This window comes from Vanessa tameamea, chromosome 20, assembly GCF_037043105.1.
Source record: "Vanessa tameamea isolate UH-Manoa-2023 chromosome 20, ilVanTame1 primary haplotype, whole genome shotgun sequence".
Classification (NCBI taxonomy): domain Eukaryota; kingdom Metazoa; phylum Arthropoda; class Insecta; order Lepidoptera; family Nymphalidae; genus Vanessa; species Vanessa tameamea.
The window spans coordinates 4,987,584-5,012,683 of record NC_087328.1 but is presented as its reverse complement, the minus strand read 5'-3'; the positions used below and the strand labels follow the sequence as shown (position 1 = coordinate 5,012,683).

General features: G+C 30.6%; 1 protein-coding gene and 1 non-coding gene across 3 annotated transcripts; both read left to right on the top strand.

The window, feature by feature from the left end:
* Nucleotides 1-9,899: 9,899 nt before the first annotated feature.
* Trnar-acg (transfer RNA arginine (anticodon ACG)) lies at nt 9,900-9,972 on the top strand. The gene has a single exon. It is a non-coding gene; the product is annotated as a tRNA-Arg (tRNA).
* Nucleotides 9,973-14,542: 4,570 nt separating this feature from the next.
* LOC113401782 (uncharacterized) lies at nt 14,543-22,623 on the top strand. 2 transcript variants are annotated; one of them, XM_026641808.2, is made up of 3 exons: nt 14,543-15,084; nt 20,523-20,721; nt 22,437-22,623. In XM_026641808.2, the coding sequence occupies exons 1-3, from the start codon at nt 14,901-14,903 to the stop codon at nt 22,582-22,584; spliced, it is 531 nt and encodes a 176-aa protein (XP_026497593.1). In that variant the 5' UTR covers nt 14,543-14,900; the 3' UTR covers nt 22,585-22,623. The 2 variants fall into 2 exon arrangements, with proteins under 2 accessions (XP_026497593.1, XP_026497594.1); XM_026641809.2 differs by lacking the exon at nt 14,543-15,084 and adding an exon at nt 17,181-17,537.
* The last annotated feature ends 2,477 nt before the right edge of the window (nt 22,624-25,100 follow it).

Sequence of the window (25,100 nt, the reverse complement as noted above, 5' to 3'; positions counted from 1 at the left end):
TGACTATTTAAAAGCACTTTAATAAGTCTATTCGACCAAATTTTCAATTTCATTCTAATGACAAATTTCTTATCACTATTTTATTTAACTGATTTTTATTTAAAATAGTATAAAATTTTATTATTGTTATTACTTTTTAAAATTAATTACTACGGTTATACATAAAATAAATTATTTGTTTCGTTCTTTTCTAATTTAAACGAGCAATTATAGTTAACAATAGTAAATTATTTTTTGCTGCAGACACCGACTCGCTACGTTCTCTAAGTGAACGGACAAAATAACGGTTCCTCACGCAACAGTTTTTGCTGCTCAAGTGCATTGACTGGAACCAAATTCACTTGATGACCAATCATGAAGCAGGTTCTAGATCGCGGTATGAACATTTTTAAATAAATAAGTATATAAGTTATTTAGCGAAACAGTATCTCGGGGAGTCCGATGCTGTCGGGAAGACCGGCCTTGGCGAGGGGCCGGACCTTATCCTCGCCATTTCACAAATTCAAAAACAGTAGAGCGGCCTCTGCTTCGTGTATTCGCTTGTTAATGTTAATCTCTTGTAGTTAAGTTAACCGTATGTATGCGTTAAGATTAGGGTCCCTCTTCTTCACCGTAATCGGTCGACAGCATGTTTGACTTCCTTTTTGGTCAATTGAGACACTACAATCATTTGCAATGAAGACACAAGAGGGTCCTAGTGCAAACGATTTGAAGTTGGATTTTATTATCGTCTTTATGTAAATCATCGAATAATATAATATTATTTTAATAACTAAGTTAGAAAAGTATATTGTGCTTAAAAGAGCGTCTTTTTATTATAATATTTTTAATAACAAAAGCGAGACAAAAGATTGATAGTTCAAGCGCATTGCATTATATAACATATTTATTAATCGAATATTGGACTGATAAACTGCTAAAATACTTTGCAATCCAGTGACTCTCCGACCACCTCATATGGTGGAAAAGAATGTTTGTGTACAATTGTCATTATTCAAATTTAAACCTTATTATACCGATATTTTGAATTCAATATTCAATGTCATTATGTTTCTTATACATTTAATAATAATTTGTTGTAACAAAATGCATATGGTTATTTCCATAGTGTATCCATGTTTTGTATTTTTAGAAGTATAGTAACACCTTGTAAGAGTCCCACTGGGAAAATGACTTCGTTAAGAAAAGATTTGTAATTAATTCCGCAACACTGTTTTTATACTTAAAAATAATACAGATATGGCTGACGCTTATCCAACAAGTGCAGGTTACCTCACGATGTTCCCCTCTATTACCAAGCTTGAGGTAAAAAGTGCTGAGATGGCTAAGTGGATAGAACGTGTGCATCTTTATTGCGGGTTCAAACCCAGGTAAGCACCACTGAATTTTTATGTGATTAATTTGTGTTTATAATTTATCTCGTGCTCGGCGGTGAAGGAAAACTTAGTGAGCAAACCTACATGTGACTATTTTCAACGAAATTCTGCCACATGTGTATCCACCAACCCGCATTGGAACATCGTGGTGGAATAAGCTCCAAACCTTCTCCTCAATGGTAGAGGAGGCCTTAGCTCAGAAGTGGAAAATTTACAGGCTGTTCCTTTTAAATTAGAAAAACAAATTAAGTATCAGTTGAGTTTTAACCTAGAATCTTCGGTTTAGACACACGTATTCTAGCTCGAAATATGAACCAAATCTCTTTTCACCAGTAGAGGTATTAAGACGGCATTATCTCTTAAAAAGGTGTGAGAACTATTACTCCAACGTCCAAGTGCTTAAGCAGCGAGTGACACAAATATATAATTTGGAATTAGGGACGAATTATATGCTGTATTGTTAGATAATGTTCGTTTGAAAAGCGCCTAGACTAACAATGTTAACGTAATACCTATATTTAAAAAAATATGCTATATAAACATAAAATATAGTCTTTGTACGGTACGAAAATATGAATTAAAATGATATTAAAGTATTGTATCAATCGCTAGTTTAAAAAAAAATATAGTGCATAGTGCGTAATTATTCGTATTAGTTTAGCCATGAATATGAGTTTGAAAGATATATCTAGATTCATTCATAAATTCAAATCATTTGTAAAAAATACATTAATAAAAAAAGCTTATTATTAAATACATGATTATATAGATGATAAAAAAGCTTGGAGCTAAGGCTCGTTGACTTCCTGGTAGGATATATAATATCCTTATATAATTGTATCTAATGTATATAATTAAACAACATAACTTTGTATTTTAAATGTTGAAAAAGAGAGTACTGAGTTTCTCACCGGTTCTTCTCAGTAGAACCTACATTTCGAACCGGTGGTAGCCTTACTTAATATAGTTTGTAAAATGACGATTCAAAAGTGCTTTTAAAAGCCTAAAGTATATTTTGATTTTGATATGATTATCTATACATATATATATATCTATGTACCTACAATGGTAGGTGAACGTAGTCAATACGCCGTCGAGGGTAATACTAGAACTATGTTGCTATACAATACCTTTTAAATGCACTTACTCTCTCATTGTTTTTATATCAGAATAGAACAAAACGGTTGCTTCTTAGTATTGTAGCCTTTAATGTTATTCCTTTTTTATTGCTTTATTTTATTTTATGTATTTAAAAATGTATTATAATCAACCTGATTGGTTTCATCAATTCTTGATTATGCCAGTCACGGACCAGCGTAGCAATAGGATCGGTGTTCGCTAATGGTGTAGACTTAATCGTTATTACATAACTTGGTTTTATATTTTTTATAACAGTATGTGTGGCCGTGTCATTATTCTAGTGCACATTAAATATGAAAAAATAAAGCACAATGAAATCTCTCGTAAATGACTCTACCTTTTAGAAGTAGGAGTCGTTTCATGATGATACAGCTGATGCACTGTTATGAAATCAATCAAAGTAAGTTTAATTCCAGTTTTATACATCTGAATAATATTGTATTGATAAATATTCGTTAATAAGTTATTAATAATGATTTTAACATACAATTTAAATTGATTACTTGGGAAAAGTAAGGTTATATCAGGTTTTTTATTGGAAATAATAATGTGCTGTATTCAAGTAGACTATAACGGTGAACTTTGAACCTTCATTTTGCTAGGTATAGTTTAAGGTGAACAAGCGCGTCGTTCTCTATTTACGACGTTAAATTTTATCACTGGAGCTCTATGAATTATACGTAGGTACGTAAATTAAGTCCAGAAAAACTTTGTGCTTATCCATACATGATTAATATTAACCACATCTGGAGTTATCTCGGAACTCTTTTGTTATTTGTACTATATGGCCATGTAATCGATAGTCTTCACTTGTACCCATAGACGTTGGTGGATTGTCTAATATAAATACAATATCATTCCTTATTCTAATCGATGCTGTCTGTTAATAAAGAAAAACACTCGAGTAAAATAACTTAAATTAAACAAACGAAAAGATACAACAGTTAGCTAAGATAAATCATTCCTTACATGTTAATAATCCATTAATGATAAGATTTAAGATCTTGTGTACTTTGTGACTGTAATTACCCTCGCTTATTAACCATTCAAACTATAATACATCAACAGAACATATTGATCTTTATCTGGATGATAAAAAAAGGTTGCTCCGTAAATATTTGTAAAAAACTTCAGTAATTATTAAAATAAAACAACCTTTATCATTGCTTTATAATAATTTAAAACGTAGTTTTAATTAGCCTCTTTGGTATAAAGTTATAAATTAATTATTTTATAACTAACAGTATTTAAAACGGGATATTTACCATATTTTTTATTTTTATTTGGTGGAGCTCGATATCGATAGTCTCGTGAACAAGACATTCGTAGATAATGTCGAAATATCGAGCTCCACCAAATAAAAATAAAAAACATGGTAAATATCCCGTTTTAAATTCTGTTAGTAATAAAAATAACCATGTTAATTTAAAATCTTAATTATTTTAATCTCGAAACATTAAAATTATAAATAAAGTTTAGCCTGGCAAGCAACCGTTTTATATAGAACATTGAACAGTTGCTATTGGACCTCCCTAAATCCAACCAGCCACTAGCACCAACTATTATTGTGTACTTTGCAGACAGCTGGACTAGATAGCATAAGGCTCAGTGCACACTCACTTCGATGATTTATACTCTTAATTAATATGACAAATAAATTATACCATCACACACAAGATTTAATATAAAGCTAAAATCATATAGATGATAAAAAAGCGTGGAGTTAATGTTTGTTGACTTCCAGGCAGGAGATATAACATGTATATATAATTGTATTTAACTAACATGACTGTATTTTTAGATGTTGAAAAAGAGTAACTACTGAGTTTCTTGCCGGTTCTCTCGGTAGAATCTACATTTCGAACCGGTGGTAGCTTTACTTAAAATAGTTTGTTAAGTGACGATTCAAATGTGCTTGTACAATCCAAAAAACTTCACTTCTGCAATTCCTCTAGACATTTGTTACCGATACGACTTAGGAACCTTCAAGAAAAGAGCGTACTCTTTCCTGAAAGGCCGGCAACGCACCAGCAAGCCCCCCGGTGTTGCAGATGTCCATGGGCGGTGGTAGTCACTTTCCATCAGGTGAGCCTCCTGCTCGTTTGCCACCTCTACTAAAAAAAAAAAAAAAATAAAAATATAACAAAACGTTCAATTCATTCCAATTCTATATTTGAATAGTCGTAACCCTTTAAATATCGGAATAAACCAAATGTTAGCGTGATTCAGTTATTTTTTCATACAAACTTTTAGTAAATATGGAGTATATAAAGATTCTATTGAGGATACGAAACCGAAAAGAAATTAATTTCAGCCATCCGTTGGAGCGTTTCGTTTGGATACGCAAGCGATCCCGTGACGTTCCTCGAAGACAAGAAGTGGATACCGCTACTTTAAACGAGTAAGACAAGACGATTCGAAAGTGCTTATAAAGTCCTACCCGATTAGAGAGTAGCTTGACTTTGATTTGTTGCAATATAAATTTTATTATATTTGCTATGAAAGATGACGACCATTATATCAGGCAATTATTTTATTTACATTTATTTTTATTATATATATTTGTTAATGGATATGTACTACCCACACATCATATATTCTACCGCCACACAGCAATACTTTAGTATTGTTGTCTTCCAGTTTAAAGGGTAAGCGAGCCAGTTTAACTGCAGGCACAAGGGATATAACATCTTAGTTCCCAATGTCGGTGGCGCATTAGCGATGTTAAGAATGGTTAAGTTTTTTTACGACGCCAACGTATATGGGCAGAGGTGACCACTTACCATTAGGTGGCCCATTTGCCGTAATCTTATACCATAAAAATAAAATAAATAAACATTCGACCTAATTTAATTTTTATCGTATCGTAGCAGGAAATGTACATCTCGGTAAATTTAGTCTGATATTTCAGAATATTATGTATTTGCATTTCATTTCGGTCTGTGCATGCATCTGCATGTATCGGAAGGAAGTCTGATGCAGTGCTTCAATATATTTGGCAATATTCATTGAAAGAAATTGACAGCATACGAAATCTTCGAGAACGAAATGTGAGAAGGAGACAAAAGAATATCTTTGGAAATATTTTGAATTTAGAATTAAAGAAAATTTATTGATGGCGTATTGTCGGTCTATAAATATATACAACTTTTAGATATAATTACTAAAATAAAATTAAAATAAATAATTGTATTTTTTTCATTAAAAAAAAATAGTATTTTATCGAATTTATCTTAAAATATAAGCAATTATTTCAAATTATACATATTGAAAATCGGACTGGACCGGAAAATCTCGCCGTATCTATTTGATTTTCTAAGACTAAGATGTTTTTTTTTGGTTTTCTTGCTTGGCGTAAAAAACCTTTATTGTTATTATTATATGAATTTCATCATCGGATATCACGTGAGAACTCAAAATTGTATCCACATCACCACGATTTCCGAAAATCCGCAACAGTGCAATTTTTAAGGCATTTGATGCCTCGCACAACTACTCCGAAATGACTTAGAAATCGGCCTATTCAATCCTTAAAGGTCGGCAATGCACCTGCTAATCCCACGGTTTTGCAGATGTCCGGTGGTACACAAAATAAATGTATATACATTAAACGAAACGGCTCGAACTATTAGGCTCAAATGATGTATTTAGAACGGTCTTGCAAATATATTTCTAGATAATATAGAAATATACTATTTTAAAATTAAGATCAAATCTATTTTGTTTTGAATTTATATTGTGTAGTTTTTATATATCGCATAAAACTGGCAGCTATTCGTTTTTCTATAAATAAACAAATCAATAAAGTAACAAGTCTATGACAGAATGTGTATTAGGCACTTTCACACTAGTATTTACAGAATGTTTCCATGCTAATCTCGCTGTTTATATTCTGCAGATGCGTTCCAGTTTCTAATTGCTAGATTTGTTGGATCCTAACTAGTGTCCAGATGTGCTCACGCGGTTAAGGTTCCTAATTAGTTCGTTTGTTAAAAAAACATTATTCTGTTAAATTTATCAAAGTATGTACTTTGTTGTAGTAGTTTTTACAATAGCTATTCGATTCGACTTTGCTTGCGACACCACATTAATGTTAAATATACAATGATTTTTTTCTGCACGAAATAGCTGCATATAGCAGCATCATAGAGTCAGTGGCGATCTTTGAATAAACACGAAGAAAAACTTGTAACACTAAATTGCCGTCTCTGCAGAGTCGATTCATCCTTTCTTGGGCAAGATGTCAGCTTCTATTAGATTACAAAAATCTGCTAAATAAATATAAACCTTATATATTAATAAATACGGCGTAAAATTTATTCTAAAATGTAAATAGTTATATCCGAAACTAATACTTCATATCAAGATCACGTTTATTCGGATTTTCTCATCTCGAACATGCATAAACAAAGACTGTTATTCTCTTAGAAATTACTTTGTATTTCATTCGTGAAGTTATTAACTGTCGCATATCACTTTCTGGTATCGATTATATTTCGTTTGTTCTTTCAGCACAGCTCTACTATCCTTTGACGGAGTAGAGCTATTCAAAAGCTTTTCTGGAACAATCGATTGGAACGAAGTTTATTTTTGTTATATATTATGTATTAAATAAAAGTGAAATAAATCTGTGTGAATTAAGATAATAATAAAAGTGCGTTTGAATATTTTTATATAAAATCGTTTATAAGAGAAAGAGGCTGAGTTAAAGAGAAAGAGAAGAAAGGTTTGCCTGGAGGGCGCATAACGTCTTTTCCTTACGTGACTACTCTACCGTAAGCCGCGGTAAAGAATTTCGTTCCGAGACGACGAAACCCGAGAAAATCTCGGCAACCAATTGTTAGTTATAACTGATACTATAGATACAATACTAAATATAAATAAAATGTGAGATTTATACATAATTACGACATATATTTTTATAAATAAGCATCCCACGAAAATCGATACGTTTAATGTAAAGGAAATCCTAAAACTGTTACGAATTTTAATAAGCACAGATTAAATATACTAAGGTATCATACGTAAGAGAGTTTCTCTACAAAAGGATATCCTCTATACATAGGTAGAAACCTGTAAATACCAATTCCAGTACTTAACGTATACAAATAATTAATTTAACGCACTAAAAGACTACGAACCGTAACTGGCGACCCAATTTCCCTGTTACGTATGAAGTGTTACGTGTAATCACGTAATACACGCAACAAATTTATTACGATTATACTTGGCCTTTTGTAAACAAATATTTAACTCTTATTGTAATTAACATATGGTATAGAATTGTATAACATTATAAATTTATAAGAGTAAATAATTGTTGTGAACACTTCATACATTTATATGGTTTTTATCATAATTTACCGAGACTCTATCGACTTTAATTCCGGGCTTAAACATTGTGATTAAAAAATAACTTTTTATAATAAATTTCCGTTTAATTATAGGATAATACTAATATATAATAAAGCTTTATTATAATATTTTCTCTTTAGTAACCTGGAAAGATTACATTTACATTAGCAGCCTGTAAATTTCCCACTGCTGGGCTAAGGCCTCCTCTCCCTTCGAGGAGAAGGTTTTGGAGCATATTCCACCACGCTGTGCCAATGCGGGTTGGTGGAATACACATGTGGTAGAATTTTGTTGAAATTAGACACATGCAGGTTTCCTCGCGATGTTTTCCTTCGCCGCCGAGCTCGAGATGAATTATAAACACAAATTAAGCACATGAAAATTCAGTGGTGCCTGCCTGGGTTTGAACCCGAAATTATCGGTTATGATGCACGCGTTCTAACCACTGGGCCATCTCGGCTCAACGAAAGATTATGTCAAATCAGTTAATTTCTAGCAAAACTTTTTGTTTATTGGTTAATTAAGTCTCGAGACGTGAATCTATGTAGGTACATTTTATTTTTTGAATGTTTTTTTTTTGTGTTGCAAACCTAAATAATGAATACTGTTTTTTATCTTTAATCATTTACGTTATGAAAATGACATTGTTAAAGTGCAATCAATTACACTGATTATTGTTATTATTTATATTTTAAAACAACATCATAAATAAGTTCATATAAGAATTTAATATATATCCTTTCAAATATTTAAGTTGCTACCTATAATGTCGCAAAACGGTAAGAAATTGTGGCTTTTATAAACCATTAATGTTCAGAATGTCCATTGGAGCTGTTTCACAAACATTCTGAGACACGAAATGGTTGATTTGGTTCGACTATAAGTTTCGTAACGGCTTAATAATATTCTGTGGCTCTGAACCGACACACAAGCTTTGACGCTTTAATAGAGTGACAGTGTGAAGCGGCTTTAATTCTTTTTTTTTTTAAATATTCAAAACTGAAAATGGAAATAAAATTCGTGTATATACTAGTGATTTGTTTTTGTCAATTAACATTGCAAGGTGAGTTCTGTCATGCACAGATTATGTAAAATAAACTGTTATCCGCTATTTTTAATCTACAATAATTTTAATTGTTATGTTTTCGTATCAATATTTTTTTTTCAAATTTATGATTTCGCTAAACCGTTAATATTCTTATTATAAATAATTAAATGTATTAACGGTCTATTTAAAAATAAGACAAATTTTGATATCATTTTTAAATGATGTATAAAATCCATACCTATATATAAAATAATAAGTCCTGACTGACTGATTCATCATCGCCGAGCATAAACTATTAAAGTTAGGGCCTTGAAATTTGGTGAGTAGGATCTTTTTATTAAGTAGACACCCACTAAGAAAGGAATTTTGGAAATTCAACCCCTAAGGGGGTGAAATAGGGGTTGAACGTTTGTATGGAAGTCCGTCATTTTTGAAGTTATAAGCATTAATCTATATCTTTAGGCTACTGATTAGAAATGAGTAGATATGTATTTAAGCGTTTCTGGATATTCTACCCCTAAGGGTTGAAATAGGGTTTGAAATTTCGTAGATGGGTTAGTCTTGAAGCCAAGGATTTTTTTATGTTAGGAGATTGACGTGTATATTCCACGAATATCTTTGATACCATCAGAATACCCCTTTAATTTCAAGAGAGTACAGTTCGCGCTTAAAGTATGCTTCACCATGGCAATTAATAAAGTACAACGTCAAATTTCTAAAATGGCCGGAGTAGATATAAGAGAAGACTGTTTTTCGTATGGACAGCTCTACAGCTTGTTCGAGAGTGAGCTCTGTAAGCAGTCTGGTGTATCTAGCCCACGAAAGTCGAACCACAAATGAGGTCTTAAATTAACGTAATATTTTTAATTATTCTTTAATATAATCAATTTCCACGCGAGAAAAGCCGTGGGCAACAGCTAGTATTATTATATAATATTCTGTGCTATTACTAGATGGAAAATTAGAACAAATAGTTCATCGGCCCTGTGGCGCAACGGATAACGCGTCTGACTACGGATCAGAAGATTCCAGGTTCGAATCCTGGCAGGGTCGCGTGAAATCTATTTTTACTATTATATATTTCTTATTATTATTTTAGGCAAGATTTTTTTTAAACTTTTAAAATATAATTTTCAAAAACGGTCGTTATGTTTTTATTATTATAATAAAGGAAGTCTAGTAAGGTTTCTATTGTTCGACCAAACATCAATACTTTGTATTATTGTGATCTTGTTTGGGTAGGGTAGGGTTAGATAACTTCAGGCACAAGACACATAACATCCAAATTCCCAAAGCTGCTGGTGTACAAGTGATATAAACGATGATTAATATTTCTTATGTGGTGACCACTTGCCACAAGACGCCTTTTTGCTAGTCCGCCTATTTCAAATGACACGAAAAAAACTTATTATTGAAAAAAAATGAATTATATAATATCGTTCATTTATAAATACAGTAATTACAAGAAATTATAAAAACTCGATTTTGTTTTTTGAACAAATACTAAGATATATATTTTTTATTACGTTCTTTCGGGTCAGTAACTGTTCATAAAATCGTTTCATAATCTTCCTTAATACGAATAGCTTAAAATTTTCAGCCTTATTCTTTTAAAAATCCTGTTCCTCTCGCGATTACAGAATCCTTAACTTTTAAGCTTAAAATGTCGGTTCCGTCGACTTAACATTTATTTTACTACACAGACTGCAACGAATTAAAATTAGCATAGTTTGTTTTATAAATAACATTCCTTTGTTCCCGTTGGGAGACACAATTTAATTATTTTACTCAAAAAGATTTAAACATAGTGAAAATTAAAATAAGGGCTATAAAAAAATATTAAAATAAATTACATCTGCATTTAAATCTATTATTTGCATGCTTAGGAGATTACATCAATTAATTCTTCACAAAATTAAAAAAACGTGGAACATAAAGTGGATTTTAAATGTTGTTTGTTATTTTGATTTAAAAATTATGGAAACTATTAACTATTTAAGTAACTCTATAGTTAATTCTTTTACCCTCTGACATAAATGTATGTTTTTGGAACGATTGAAATGTTTGATATATGTATATTACTGTCAATCAACTTATATACCAACATAACATTGTTATTGTTAAACGTAATCTGTCGATAAAAGATCACGAACTCTAAACGTATACAAACGAATACATAGTGCATAGCTTATCATCAGAAACATTTTTATTAAAAATATAAATGCGTTTTCTTTGATTTAATTTTCGTTCATTAAAAAAATACTTCATATATAAATTCTTATAATATATTTATTTTTCGGAACAACGAAGTCTTTTGTTTCAATGTAAAACCTATACGAAAATAAAATATATGTTTTTCTCTTAGTTAAGTTGGAAATAGTTGCATTCTTAACCTTGTCAAGTTGTAGGCTGGCCTTTACTTTTCGGTTCTTAGATTACAAAGGCTGTGCGGTTTACTTTAACGTGAGGTTTTTGAAGCATGTAGTATCAGAAATATATTTTCTCAAAATTAATCAATATATTTAACAATTTTCTTTGTAACTTGTTATATTTACAAGAACGTAATTTATATATTTTTTTACTATTATTTTATTTTTTGTTATTTAATTATTAAAAAATATACTATATTTTTATTAGAATTATTAAAATTTAGGCCTGAAAAAAATTTAAAAAATAGTGACAGTTAAATTAATTATTGCGTGGAATGGTGGCAATAATGCTAACCAGCATTTCCCCGTTGAATCGTGATTCCAATCCTCTAGGCAAAAAATGAACCAACCTCCTGTCAACAGTTGAGGCAATAAGGCGAGATGTTATATCTTCAACAAAAGTTTTTGCACTATTATTTTATTTTGTTATTTTTGTTTATTTATGAAATAGTTCATTAAAAACTATATCATTAAGCTAAATTAAATAGCATGGAAACGTTTGCTTAAAACACCACGAGAATCTGTATTTCTCGGAATTATTGTCACGATTTTCAATTGAACATAGTAAATATAATTTAAATTCATTGAAAAACAATAAAAATTACGGACGTACTTCCAATAACATGTGTTTAAAATCCAATGCTTTAATATTTATGAACAAGCTTGACAAAAATGTATTAGATAGAGTACCTTAGATGAACTTATATATTTTTGTTTTTAAAATACCATAAAAGTTATGATATCTTTAAAGATAAGAAAAACAAATAATCTTTATCCTAATTGGTTCGTAAAGCAATTATAAATAAGAACTTTACGAGATTAATTAAACGTAAATCGTATGAACACATCTGAAAGTACATAGATACTATTGAGAAGAACCGTAAATAATTCCAGTAATTACTAAGTATAAAATTAAATATGGCAAATTAATTATGGTCTCAATTTATGAAATAGCCTTTCTTAATCAAGCTTGCAAACATTTGCAAGGCAACACGTTTAGTAGCGTAAAGCGATTTTAAACTGTATTAATTAAAAAATATAAATTTCTGTTTTATATTAAAACGGTAAAATTATATTTGTTGGTAAACGAATGCTTGCAATATTAAAGTAATTTAAATTATTATAATTAATACATTAAGTAATTATTTACAATGAAATAAAATGTGTGTAGGATGTATTTTATTTAATTAAGAAAGAATAGAATTAGCAAGATTAATATCCACCAACCCGTGTTGGAGTACACTTTAAACCTTCTCTTCAAAGCGAATAGGAGGCTTCAGCCCAGTTATGGACATTTATATGTTACCCGTTTATCTTAAACAAAAGGGAACACATGTTGTTTTGTTTATTCATTTTTCTATATAACCTTCAATTTTTTCAAGTGAGACTTATAAAAATAGAAAAAAAAACATAAATAATGATTTATCGTTTTGCAATTTTGATGTGTTCATCCGAAATTAGACTCATCGTTTGCTACAAAGCCTCAAAGATGCGTATCTCTTAGAGGACGGTAATTCCATTGTCTTGTAGGGAATCAAAGGCATTTGCCTCCGCATGGCCTCAATTTATGAAATAGCCTTTCTTAATCAAGCTTGCAAACACTTGCAAGGCAACACGTTTAGTAGCGTAAAGCGATTTTAAACTGTATTAATTAATAAATATAAATTTCTGTTTTATATTAAAACGGTAAAATTATATTTGTTGGTAAACGAATGCTTGCAATATTTAGTAGACCATAGTTATCATGGTTTAAATTACGTTACAGATATAAAAAATATATATGTGTACAATTATTTCATGTTTCAATGGTCTAGGTTATTAGTAAGTTTATAAACCCGAGATCTCGAAGTCTTGGGCACAAGCACCTGGTCAAGTCAATTAAATGTTATTGAGTTTTTCTATCTACAAATTCTCAGTAGCTCAGGGGCTTGGAATTTGAAATTTAGTAGTGATAACATTCTCGTGCCTTCAAAAGTTGACCCGAGGCTTCAACGCTCTCTGGTTGTGTCTGATTGCCATTTCGTCGGATTATAAGCATGAGGCTATAGAGAGTGCCAGGAGCACTGTTTGTGCACATATGTACATGTTCACTATGATATCACTTGCGTAGTAATTGGGTAGTTCTATTTGAGAATGATTGCTATAAACAAAATTGCAAGTATCGAGTAAAGAGTGATCCTATCCAATTCCTATCTAAAAGTATATAAAAAATATTGTTTCGATATTCAAATTAGATATAATTGCAATGTTTTGAAGTTTGTTGAAATTTTGATTTGTGTAGGTAGTATCAACAATACTTTAATATAAAATATCAATGATATTTTTGTAAGTATTTTTAATTAATAATAATTTTAGTTCCGCTTCTCTTTGAATGAGATGAAATGTAAACATCAATTTGGTACTCGAAATCCTCGCTTGCTTTGATTTGAATTTGTAGCATTCAATTCAGATACAGGCGGTCTGTGGTGAGCGATGACGGTGAAATCTTTATATATTCCCTAAGGTTGAATTGTTAATTTAACTAGTGCACTTTTAAATGTATAAATGAATTTATGACAAAAACTCGTTACGGCTTAGCTAAATCATAATAGCTATGTTCCTTGTCAATCGTATACAAATGAATCTTATCATATCAAAGCGTTTATATAATTGAGCTAGCGGGATCCAAAAATTTATATATTGATTTAAAGTTGGACAAAGTTAATACGAAACTCCTTAAACAGTTACATAATATTAATTTATATGCCTCACCTTATCGTGACACCATATTAAAGAGTATTTAAAAATAATGGATGGCGGAGACAAAATAGTGGGGTAGTGACAGTTGCACACGAGTGCAGTAATCTCGATGTCTTTCACATAGAATAACGTTTATAGGTAGTACGTAAAAACGCGTTCAGAACTTCTTCATAAAATTGACACATTACATTAGTGAGACAACCAATACTATAGTGGTGAATATAAGTATATATTGCATGAATTTATTGATTAAATAACTTCCGATAAGACCAACGTATCGTTGTTTCAAGGACCACAGAATATTTTTGTGACGTAAATAATATATCAAGAACTTTCAACCTGTAATTCATATGCAAGGTTGTATCAAGTAAGAAAATTAGTTCATATATCTGACATCAGTAAGTAATCAGCGCTCTACGTGCGGCTATCGAAATTCGAAACCTTCCGGATTAAAATCAAATATTAAAACATCGACTTGTGTCATAGCGTATTGTATTTTAAAAATTCATGGAATGTTCTAGCATTGTTACTTAATCGTTGCCCCAACTCCTGATGACTAAAACAGGTAGCAAATTATCGATACGATGATTTAGTTATGCGTAGTTAAATGATTACAACACCTACCCCAACTAAGCTGTGTTAGACACGGTCAGTCATAATTGAATATCATACTAAGGTCGTCGTGTATTAGAAACGGATTAGACGCAGCGAATTCTTTACCCTCGGATCGTCACGTGACCTCGTATCTGCTTTGCTCTGAAGAAGTTCTTAACAAGTGGCTTGTTTTAAAAAGTGAATTTATAATATTAGGAAATGGAGTTAATGAAGATTGTATATATTTGGACTGTATTGTCGTTTGTTTTGCTGCAAAGTGCTATGGTGGGAACTGAACAGAGTGCATTCGAATTGCCGGTCCAGTTGGTGGGGTTCCCTTTCATAATATTAGCGGTTAGGATCACCAATTTCATCAAGAAGCTTTCGTACGCCTTGAACCCAGGTATAGTAATGTATTTTTTATTGATTTCACAAACAAACATTAATATTATTTATATAATTTAGTAAATATTTAGAGTATGGATACCGAGAGTGAATTTATAAGTTATAAGTAATAAAAAGGCATAGAATACTGATGTCTCGCTATTTTTTTTTAATCGGAATATTAACTTTCTTTAAATAATGTAATATTTTATTAAGTTTTGGTACTCTTAGTGCTCCATATATTATTGTGAAACGAGATCAATATTGAGTTGTTAAAAAAAGTATTTTTTTTTATATAATATTTTTTATATTCCTTTAAATTATTTGTAAAATATTTTTACATGTGAATATTTCTATATAAAATTCTTAACATGGTCATTCGGCCTTGAGCGACTTACGATATATTGAGTAAGTCGAAGTTTCGTTTCGCAGTTTCTGATTCATATTAAATTGTCACGATTAAGAAACTTTGGGATTAAAGTACGTTTATAAAATCGTTAAATATTTTGACACATACATAGATATATTTATCTAAAGCGGTTATTATTATATAATGTACAACTAGTTTTCGCCTGCGTCTTCACTTGAGTTACAGGGAATAAAAAGTAAAAATATACCCATGTACTATTCCAGATTATAATCTATCCCTCTGCCAAATTACACTCAGATACGTTCAGCCGTTCTGGCGTGATCGAATAACAAAATCTATCCAAAGATTTGTATTTTTAACATAGTAAGATATTACATCCTAATAAAATATGGACTTAATTATATTCGCGGTTTATTGTGTGACTACATCTGACGTCATTGATTTCACATTCGAAATAAGAAGATGCAGCATTGCTGAACTCCCTTAAAACATTTACAAGTAGAGTTTTGAAACTGCCATCTGTTGCTTTTGCCGAGTGGTTCTGGATAGGTGAAGTAGATCTATATTAACGAGTAATTATATTTACTAAGTGTATGATGTTAAGAAAATCGAATCGAGTACATAGTAGCCTTAACATATAATGGTGGTGAAATGACCCGACAGCAAAATACTTTGCCAAAAAATAAAAAATACCTAAATAATAATTTGGACGACTTAAATGAACTTATTGAATCTTAAAATACTTAAATAAAGTAATATATAATATTCAGCTTTGTATTAAGTATAAGTATTAGTATGTAAATATTTGTATGTGAGTTTATGGCTGCACCGCCTATATATTACGTTTTCAAAAATTATCTTTCAGATTAGGTTGTCTGGAAGATGAATTAGCCATAAGCATAACCTATTTAGTGTTGTACAAATCATCAAACATTTTTTAAGTTCTTACATTTTTGTATATTAAATTAAATTTAACATAAAGGCGAAGGAAAATGGTTACTATGCTGACAAACTAAAATCGTTTAATTTAATATTGAATATATTTTTAATTACTTATTAAATTACTTAAATGCATTTTTATCATCAATTCTGAGAACTAATTATGCTAACTAATATAACGAGCTGAGCCTCGATAGCTCAGTAGTTTATTGGCGGATCGGTGGTGGTGGCAGGTTCGATTTGTTTATTTCTAATTCTATAATTACTTTAAAGCCGTTTTAGTACAAGTTCAATAATATAAGCTTAATATCGGATCATACGAAATCGAATCTATATTGGGTACATTACTTATGTTTTACCATCCAATCACTTTCAAGGAGAAATTTTAGAAGATTTACTTAAATGTAGATTTTAATGAGCAGAAACGGTAAGAATCAAATATGATATATAATTAATTAAATTACATCAAACTATCTTAATATATTGTGCATATGAGTAAATATCAAGCACTAAAGGCATACTTTTTATCATTAAAAATATTTTTTTTTATGTATGGTAACTACAAAAACGTAATAATAAAATATATTTATGGTAATTTTTACAAAAAACTTGCTTAAATCTTTACTGAATTATAATGAACTTTTTTAAATGTTGTTTACTGTTTAACAGTATAATGCATTATTTACTTAACGTAAACGTTAAGTTTACTTCATAGAATTGTGTACAAGACAACCTACTTGCAAGTGACCGCTATGACATAACAGCAGCCAAGTGTATTGACCAACGAAGTGAACCTGAGACCGAAGCTTCGTGACGTCCAGTCGAAACACAGCCTTACGCTCACGTGCACTGTACTAACAGTACTGGCGAAATTAATTCTATATATTTAAAGTTTGTTTTGAATATTATGAAACTTTTGTAGTGGGTAAAAAATACATATTTAAAGAGGTTTTCGAATATAAAATCCATTGTCGTTGTGTTTAGTTTTTAAACAATGGAGTTGTGTAAGGTTTTCGTGTTCGTATTTATGTTATTCGTTACGCTTGTCAATGGACAAGAAATGTACTTTGAGTTGCCAGTACAATTAGTCGGCTTCCCTTTTATTATCGGAAGTGTGAGATTGACTAACTTTCTGAAAAAACTTTCCTATTCACTTAGCCCTGGTAAGTGAGCATATTTTTTTTAGTTCTATGTTTTGACAATTTTCACGTTGAACATGAAGTTTGCAATGATAATAATTTATATGATGATGTCTTGCTGATATGGCCCAGTTGTTAGAAAGCGTGCATCTTAACCGATGATTGCGGGTTCAAACCCTGAATTTTCATGTGCTTAATTTTTGTTTATAATTCATCTCGTGCTCGGCAGTGAAGGAAAACATCGTGAAGAAACCTGCATGTGTCTAATTTCAACGAAATTCTGCCCCATGTGTATCCACCAACCCGCATTGGAGCAGCGTGGTGGAATATGCTCCAAACCTTCTCAAAAGGAGAGGAGGCCTTAGCCCAGCAGTGGGAAATTTACAGGCTGTTAATGTAAAAAATGTAAAACAAATGTCTTGCTGACTAATCACGGTGATATTACTGCACATGTTTGTGTACAAACACAAACGCTCTCTTGACTCTTTTATTTTCAATATTCTAAATCCCATCAAAGCGAACAGAGTTGACGGGCAGGACACATGACATTTGCGCTTTCTGAGGCATGGGCTGCTATTAGGATAGAAAAATTAAATATATTCATCTGCCCTGGTTCAAGCCCCGGGAACGTGGGTTTTTTATTCACATGATCTACTAGGCCAATATATAATTATAATAATTGTGATGATACGTTAATTTAATAATATTATATTTTAAAAATATGGTTGATGTTGTGATATTAGCTGGTGTTTTTATTCCGGTTTTTGACGTGAGCTAATAAGCATATAACAAAAAATAAATAAGATGACTATTTTCGCGTTTATTGTTTATGACAAATTTTATTTAAAAGAGTTATGAGGGGTTATAAAACCTTCTCTGAGCTTCCCATTGTCCGTTAATGTCTCGAAACTGTAAGAAATGCATTATGCATTGTCATATAAGCAAAAGTATCTCATAGTTTATTTAGTTGTAAACGTTTTATAGAATTTTGCATGAAAAGTGAAATAAGAATTAGCCTTAACTTGTTTATGTAAAACTAGTTTGTGCCTACAGTTTCACCCGCGGTTGAGAGTTTGAGGAGGGGTGTGTGCGGGTGTTAGGTACATATCATTATTAATAAAAGTTGTAAATAACGTAAAATGATTATTGTATAATAAATTAAAATTATTTTTTGACAAAATAATATAAATATTTATGTATATACCGAAATGGCTTTTTAGATATTGTCGATTCGGTAAGCTTGTATTTTTAGGGTATTAATTAACATATGAGATGTATTAGCACGTAACTAAAAGAATAAAGGGAGGGAGGAGAAGATGACGACCTAAGAAGACATGGATGGAGTGTGTGAGGAGGGATATGAGAGAGATGGATGTGAACGATAAGATAATAGAGGAGAATGGAAGGAAAATACATGTTGCCCCCCCCCCTCCCCCCCCCCCCCCCAAATAGATTGGGACACGGGCAGGAAAAAGAAAGAATTAGCGTATGAGAAAATCGTCATCTCTTCTACCTTTGGATAAATTTTAGGACATAAGTCAGATTTCAATTTTACTTGTTACTCTCAGGTGGCCTAGTTGCCACCTATATGATAAATAATTACAGAAACGAGGGACTTCTTAGTTCAAGGTTGGTGGCGCATTGGCGATAAAACGAATTTTTAATATTCCTTACAGCACCGATTCTTATGGGTGATGATGAACACTTACCAACAGGCGGTCCATTTGCCAGTCTACCAACATATATAACATAAAAATTACATACATAAAGATCAAAATAATGAACACATACTATCTATTTGGAACGGTAGCATGCTATGCTAGAAGCATTTTACCGTATCAAGATCGTGCTAGATTCTTATACACAAAAATGAACCACCATTATTGTTACCAGTATTGATATTATATTGGATATTATTTTGCAATACTTTAACAAAGTCCAATGAATCAATCAAGATACTATAATTACCCAAGTATAAAGTTATACTATACGATACCTTGATTATCTTATTAAATATTGTGTTATGTAATATATACGTAATATTGACGATATTATGAAGAGTACTAGCCGTTTTAGTTACTGGTACTTAATTACTGTAACAACATTAAATTTTACAGTTAGATGGTTCTTAATATTAAGAGTAATATACTTAAACGTAATGATTTAAACACACTGAGACCATCAAACTTGATATTTTTTTAAATTTCGAATACTATTACAAAAAAAAAATTAACATAGTATAGTTATATCGTTCTCCTTGGTTATCATATACGGTAACATCTATGCTAAAAATCTGCTTCTCGTTAAACATCATTGAATCATAGCCGGTACAGCTCGAAGTCATAAAAATGTATTATATAATCTAGTATTACTACTTAACGTAACGTAACTCTAAATATATCATAACTATTACAATTAATAAATATGCTTGTCCGTCACATTAGTATGCATTAAGCAGTAATTATACAGGTTCAGTTTCGTAATAGGTATTGAAATGTTTTGCACTTGATTCATCGCATATTAGATATGCCGGAAAAAAACTGGATTAAACTAGTTCAATTGAATTCATTTATTAGTTCTTACATTCTTATATAGTGATGAATTTAGGTAAACATAAACAAATAAGCTTCACTATTATTATTAAGCATTCCGGTTTTATTAGCGTTATTTATCGAGGAACTTTTGCTGTTTTTCGAAAAATTTGTATTTAAATTATAGAACTAGAGAGATTTTTTTAGGGTTATCAATTTTGACAATTTTACTTTGAAACGAAATACTTTTCATTGTTATTGAAGTGTAGATGGCCTAGTAAATGGAATACGTAAGTCCTATCCGATGATCGCGGGTGCAAATGTCGTTAAATTGTGTTTGTATTTAATTTAAAATTAAATCAATATATCGTGAGCATAGATAGATTTTTCCATATTTATCCTTTAAATACACGAGTAATAGGAGGATATGATAAGTTTACAGGTTGGTATTAACTTGTATTTATTTTGATTTTTACAGCGACATACCGATCCAGAAATCGTCGGGAGCTGACATTTGCAAGCGAGACTTCCGATCCTTTTGATGCGCAAGAGGTGGAGAAATATATCACGGCTGAATTCGGAGCACGAGCTTGTGTATTTGAGCGCGTCTGTGCGCATTATGCGACGCGAGCCCGCACACAGCCGAGACCGCAAATGGATTGGCCTGATGTATTTAGGTAAGAAGTTTGAGTGTACTATAATCATAATTAGGATTGACGGTGAACAAAAGAAAATCAATAAAAAGTTCTATCACTTCAACCAAAGTTGTGCAATAAGCGAAGAAATATATAATTACGTAAATTTTCTCAGGGGTTTTTCTTCATACCAAGACAATAAAGGTCGTCAACCTTACATTCACATTCATAAAAAAACAACCTTGATCCGACAACCCATCCGAATCCATAGGCTCTTACGTTTCGACACTAATTTAAATACGTTTTTCAAGTACACTCGATTCGGGTCAAGTAATAGCTAGAAAGAATTCGCCAAGACTTACAAGTGGGACAGTGATGTAATGACTACGCAACGGCCGCGTGGACTCGTCACGTACGCCTGACCATCCAGTGTGTTAAAATACTAGTGTTTGTTATAATAGGAAAACCCGGCAGAAATGTTCCTGTCTGTATATATAATATTAATACAATATTAACTTTAATTAATTAATTTTCTCAATTTGTGAATTAACCGTAACATAGTAGATTAGGATAGATAAAGTAATATAGATAATCTGACAGACTTTTATACAGATGTTTTAAGCTCTACAACTTTTCATATCATATGAATGCAATATATGGAAAAGTTGTCCAAAGTAAGTCTTTTCATGTTAAGGCAGTGTTCATGCAATAATACGTTACCAAATTCACGAACAAGGCTTTCATTTTAACAGGATAATATATAGACTATGTCTACCCTGAAGGTTCATTGTAAATATTGTAAAAAATATTATAATACGAGATGATCGCTATGGACGTTACCTCCTACATCAAAACTTATATTCGTTTAGCTCTATTTAATACAGATAGATAGATAGATAAATTTTATAAGCACCTTTATTATCTAATAAGAAGAAAACATTAATACTTTAATGAGTATTTAATTGAAAAACATATTATTTACAAATAAAGAAATCTTTAAGAATACGTAACGTTTATGAATACAATATATTGTAGTTTAATTTATATAAAGTAATAAAATTGTGTTAACAAATTGGTTATTGGAAGGGAAAGTGAGGTACTAAACCTATTTCAATTATTTGCATTTCCAGTCTAATGTATAATGGGGTTTAGTTGGTCTAGGCTCAACAGAGGTAAGCCGGTATTATGCAAGACCACAGACTTTCACTGATCGTGTTATTATATTGTGACGATTGATTTTGAACTCTATTCACTAAATAATTAGCTCTATATTATGAGTTCATTTTAAAATTGAAGATCATGTTGGATAGTTCAAATTTATTCCTTATTATGATATAAAAGAATTTAGTTTTCAATGTACGTGTGTAGTGATATTGTCGCCGTAGTATTGTGGTTACGATTATAAACAACGGTGATGGTTCCGTATAAAGAAGATTATGCTTTTCATGGTATTTTATTATGACGCAATATTTATGGCAATTTATTGAAAGTAGGAAGGCGAATGATACTATCCGTAGTTACATTTGATACTATCCGTAACAATTATGTAGGTACATAATATATCTCAAGTGATTCTAGCTTGAGGTTCAAACCGATTCACTAAATATTTACTACTTGGTATAAAATATAAAAGTATCTATAAGATCCTATTATTTTCATTTTAAATTGTCTTTTCAGAAACGGTGTGTCAAATAGTAATGCGATATTTGTAGTGTGTTATTTTATAAACAACAATTTAATATTTTGATATTTCACAGCCAATACAAGCGTTCACCAGACCAAGCCAAGGAGCTGTATTTATTGAGCGTATTTCTCGGAGACATCGTGGGATCTCCGCAACTCTGTCACCAGCTCGGAAAGAGAAGAGGTTGTGACGAAAATCTCCTAGGAAACACTAAGTTATAACAATTTAATTTGTAATTTAATAAGAGTTTAACTGTTAAATTCTAAACGTAAGTATATTACTTACTACTGTGGAATTTGAGTTTTTAATTGTTGTTAATTTTGAGCCATTTTTTTATTCAAAGATACAATGCCCCATTGTGTTCAAAAATTTAAAGTTTGTATTTGTCAATAATGTAACTGAATATATAATTTTCATCCTTAGTTAATTGTATAAATTCAAAAGTGCGCTGGACAAGCGGATTGACGTGATATTTTGTATATAGATCATTTATGGACAAAAGAAAAGTATATATTAGTATCACTACGTTTAAAACCAAGAAGACAATAAATAGGCTATGTAATAATATAATTATAATATCATATAAGATTTGAATAACTGTTAAACAAAGTCTTATTTAAAAATTTAGTTTCGAACTTCAAGTCCTGTAATTTTTATTTATATAATGAATAATAACGACATTAACCATTATTGATTATTACCGTCGAAACGGCAGAAGAATAAAAATACATTAACGAAATGAGTTATATGTTCTCCGCTATAAGATACAATATTACACAAGTTAAACATACGACCTTTATCACTTATAGACTATCCCTATAACAGAAGGACTAAAAACAGATTAGACGTTGAATTGACATGACATAGTCGAGATTCTATTCTAGAACGATAACTATTAAATGACACGAAATCTGAACTCTAAGATTTTTGAAAGAGATACAAAAATCTTCGATTGAGATTGTCTGCTTATTGTATATTCATTTTAATTCAATACATTATATTTATTGTACCTACTAATCACTGTTTTAAAACAAAAAATGAATAGAGACGAAGAATCGTAGATTAAAAAATAACCGCATAATAGAGCGGGTTCATAGTTACCACATCAATCAATGTGATGTTATATATTTTAAGTATAGAATACAATAAATGAAGTGTTACCACAATTGTTGTTAAGTTAATATGTAATAGCAGACTTTGTTTTGCGTGAAATTGATATTGCTACTGTTATTGCAAAAGGTCGTAAGTTCAAAATTGAGTTTAAATTCAGAACTTTAAGTCGTTATCTCCTTGTGACTTTTCATTTATTAAAGTACGACTTCATCTATAAATCTTTATCAATTTACTAGGTGTTTGGTTTAATAACGTGTCTTTTGTATTTAATATCAAACCAATGGAAGTTCTATGAAAAGAGAGACATTGTTTAAAACTAAATATTCACTAAACAAAGTTAATAAGTAATACTGTTAATGATTAGACGTTTATCTTTTGTTACAGGAATAAATGTTATAAATATTTTACTATAATACATAATGAAATAATCAATTTTTATGTTCTATTTTTAATTATAACGTTACATGTGACCTTTTGCAATAACATGCTGTTTTACAAAGAATAAAATTACTTTTTAATGTATAAGAGGAATCAAGATCTAGATGATTTGGGAAGACGCTTAAATTGCAACATCTTTAAAGTCATAAATAGTCAAGAGTTGCATTGATATTTCGCTTGCATGCATGCATAAATTATCATACATTAAAATGCCTCTATATATTTTTATATAATTATGTTTTTAGAACAATTCGTAAAATTTTATGTTATGTGTATGTTAATTGGGTGAAGCGTAAATTTTGATCTTTAGTGTTGGTACAAAAATTGTAATGTCTGTGTCAGACGATACGAAAGAAAGAATCAAATGATTTGATAAAAAAAAAAAAATCTTTGTATAGTAAGGTTATTAGATAATTAAATGAAAACTAGTCTAGTGATTGTTGTTAAGTATTTAGTTAGGATTATCTTGAAATTTTAGGGGAGGTTAAAGAAGTTTCAATCATCTTGTCTAAATCATTAAAACTCATTTTAGTAAAAAATACCCTCGTGAATCCTTCCACTTCCTTAGATGTGATTCAACTATGTTTTCACCCTGATCGTGGGTATATTCTATAAGTGTTTTTCAAAATTCTTGTATGCTTCGCATACATACATTTTGTATATTTTGTTTATGGAAAAAATCCGAAATGGTACTTGTAATGAATACATAACACGTTGAACTGTAAATAAGTAATCTGCGCGCGTTAAACGTTGCCTATGTACCTTCTAATAAGTAGATTAATAACAGGAGCTATGTTATAAGAACAAACTTATGAAAGTGATATTGGACATGATGATCTTGATTAGTTCAAAATAATGAGATATTATAAGTATTGATAAAATATGTAATTATAAATTTTGTGGTATTTGTGACTATAATATGGTATGGTACTTAAACTTAGCCGGTATTTGGGCTTATCGTAGTAAATTTTTTTATGTAGGGTTTTAATAAAAATGGACGTGTGAAAAATGTAATTAAGTACTATTAATGGAATGGGATGTTAATGCAATAATTTTGAAGTTTAATCTCATGAGAGAATATTATAAAAAATAATAATATTCATGTATTATAATTTAGTTGACGTTATTTCTAAGTTCGATATATTTTTAAAATTAATTGTTTAAAGGAGTATTTAATCTTGTCTTC

Bases quoted from the DNA above. Each gene is read 5' to 3' on its own strand.
- LOC113401782 (XM_026641808.2), top strand. From the start codon at position 14,901: ATGGAGTTAATGAAGATTGTATATATTTGGACTGTATTGTCGTTTGTT. The intron at 15,085-20,522 runs GTATAGTAATGT...TGATTTTTACAG, and splicing joins TTCGTACGCCTTGAACCCAG to CGACATACCGATCCAGAAAT. The intron at 20,722-22,436 runs GTAAGAAGTTTG...GATATTTCACAG, and splicing joins GATTGGCCTGATGTATTTAG to CCAATACAAGCGTTCACCAG.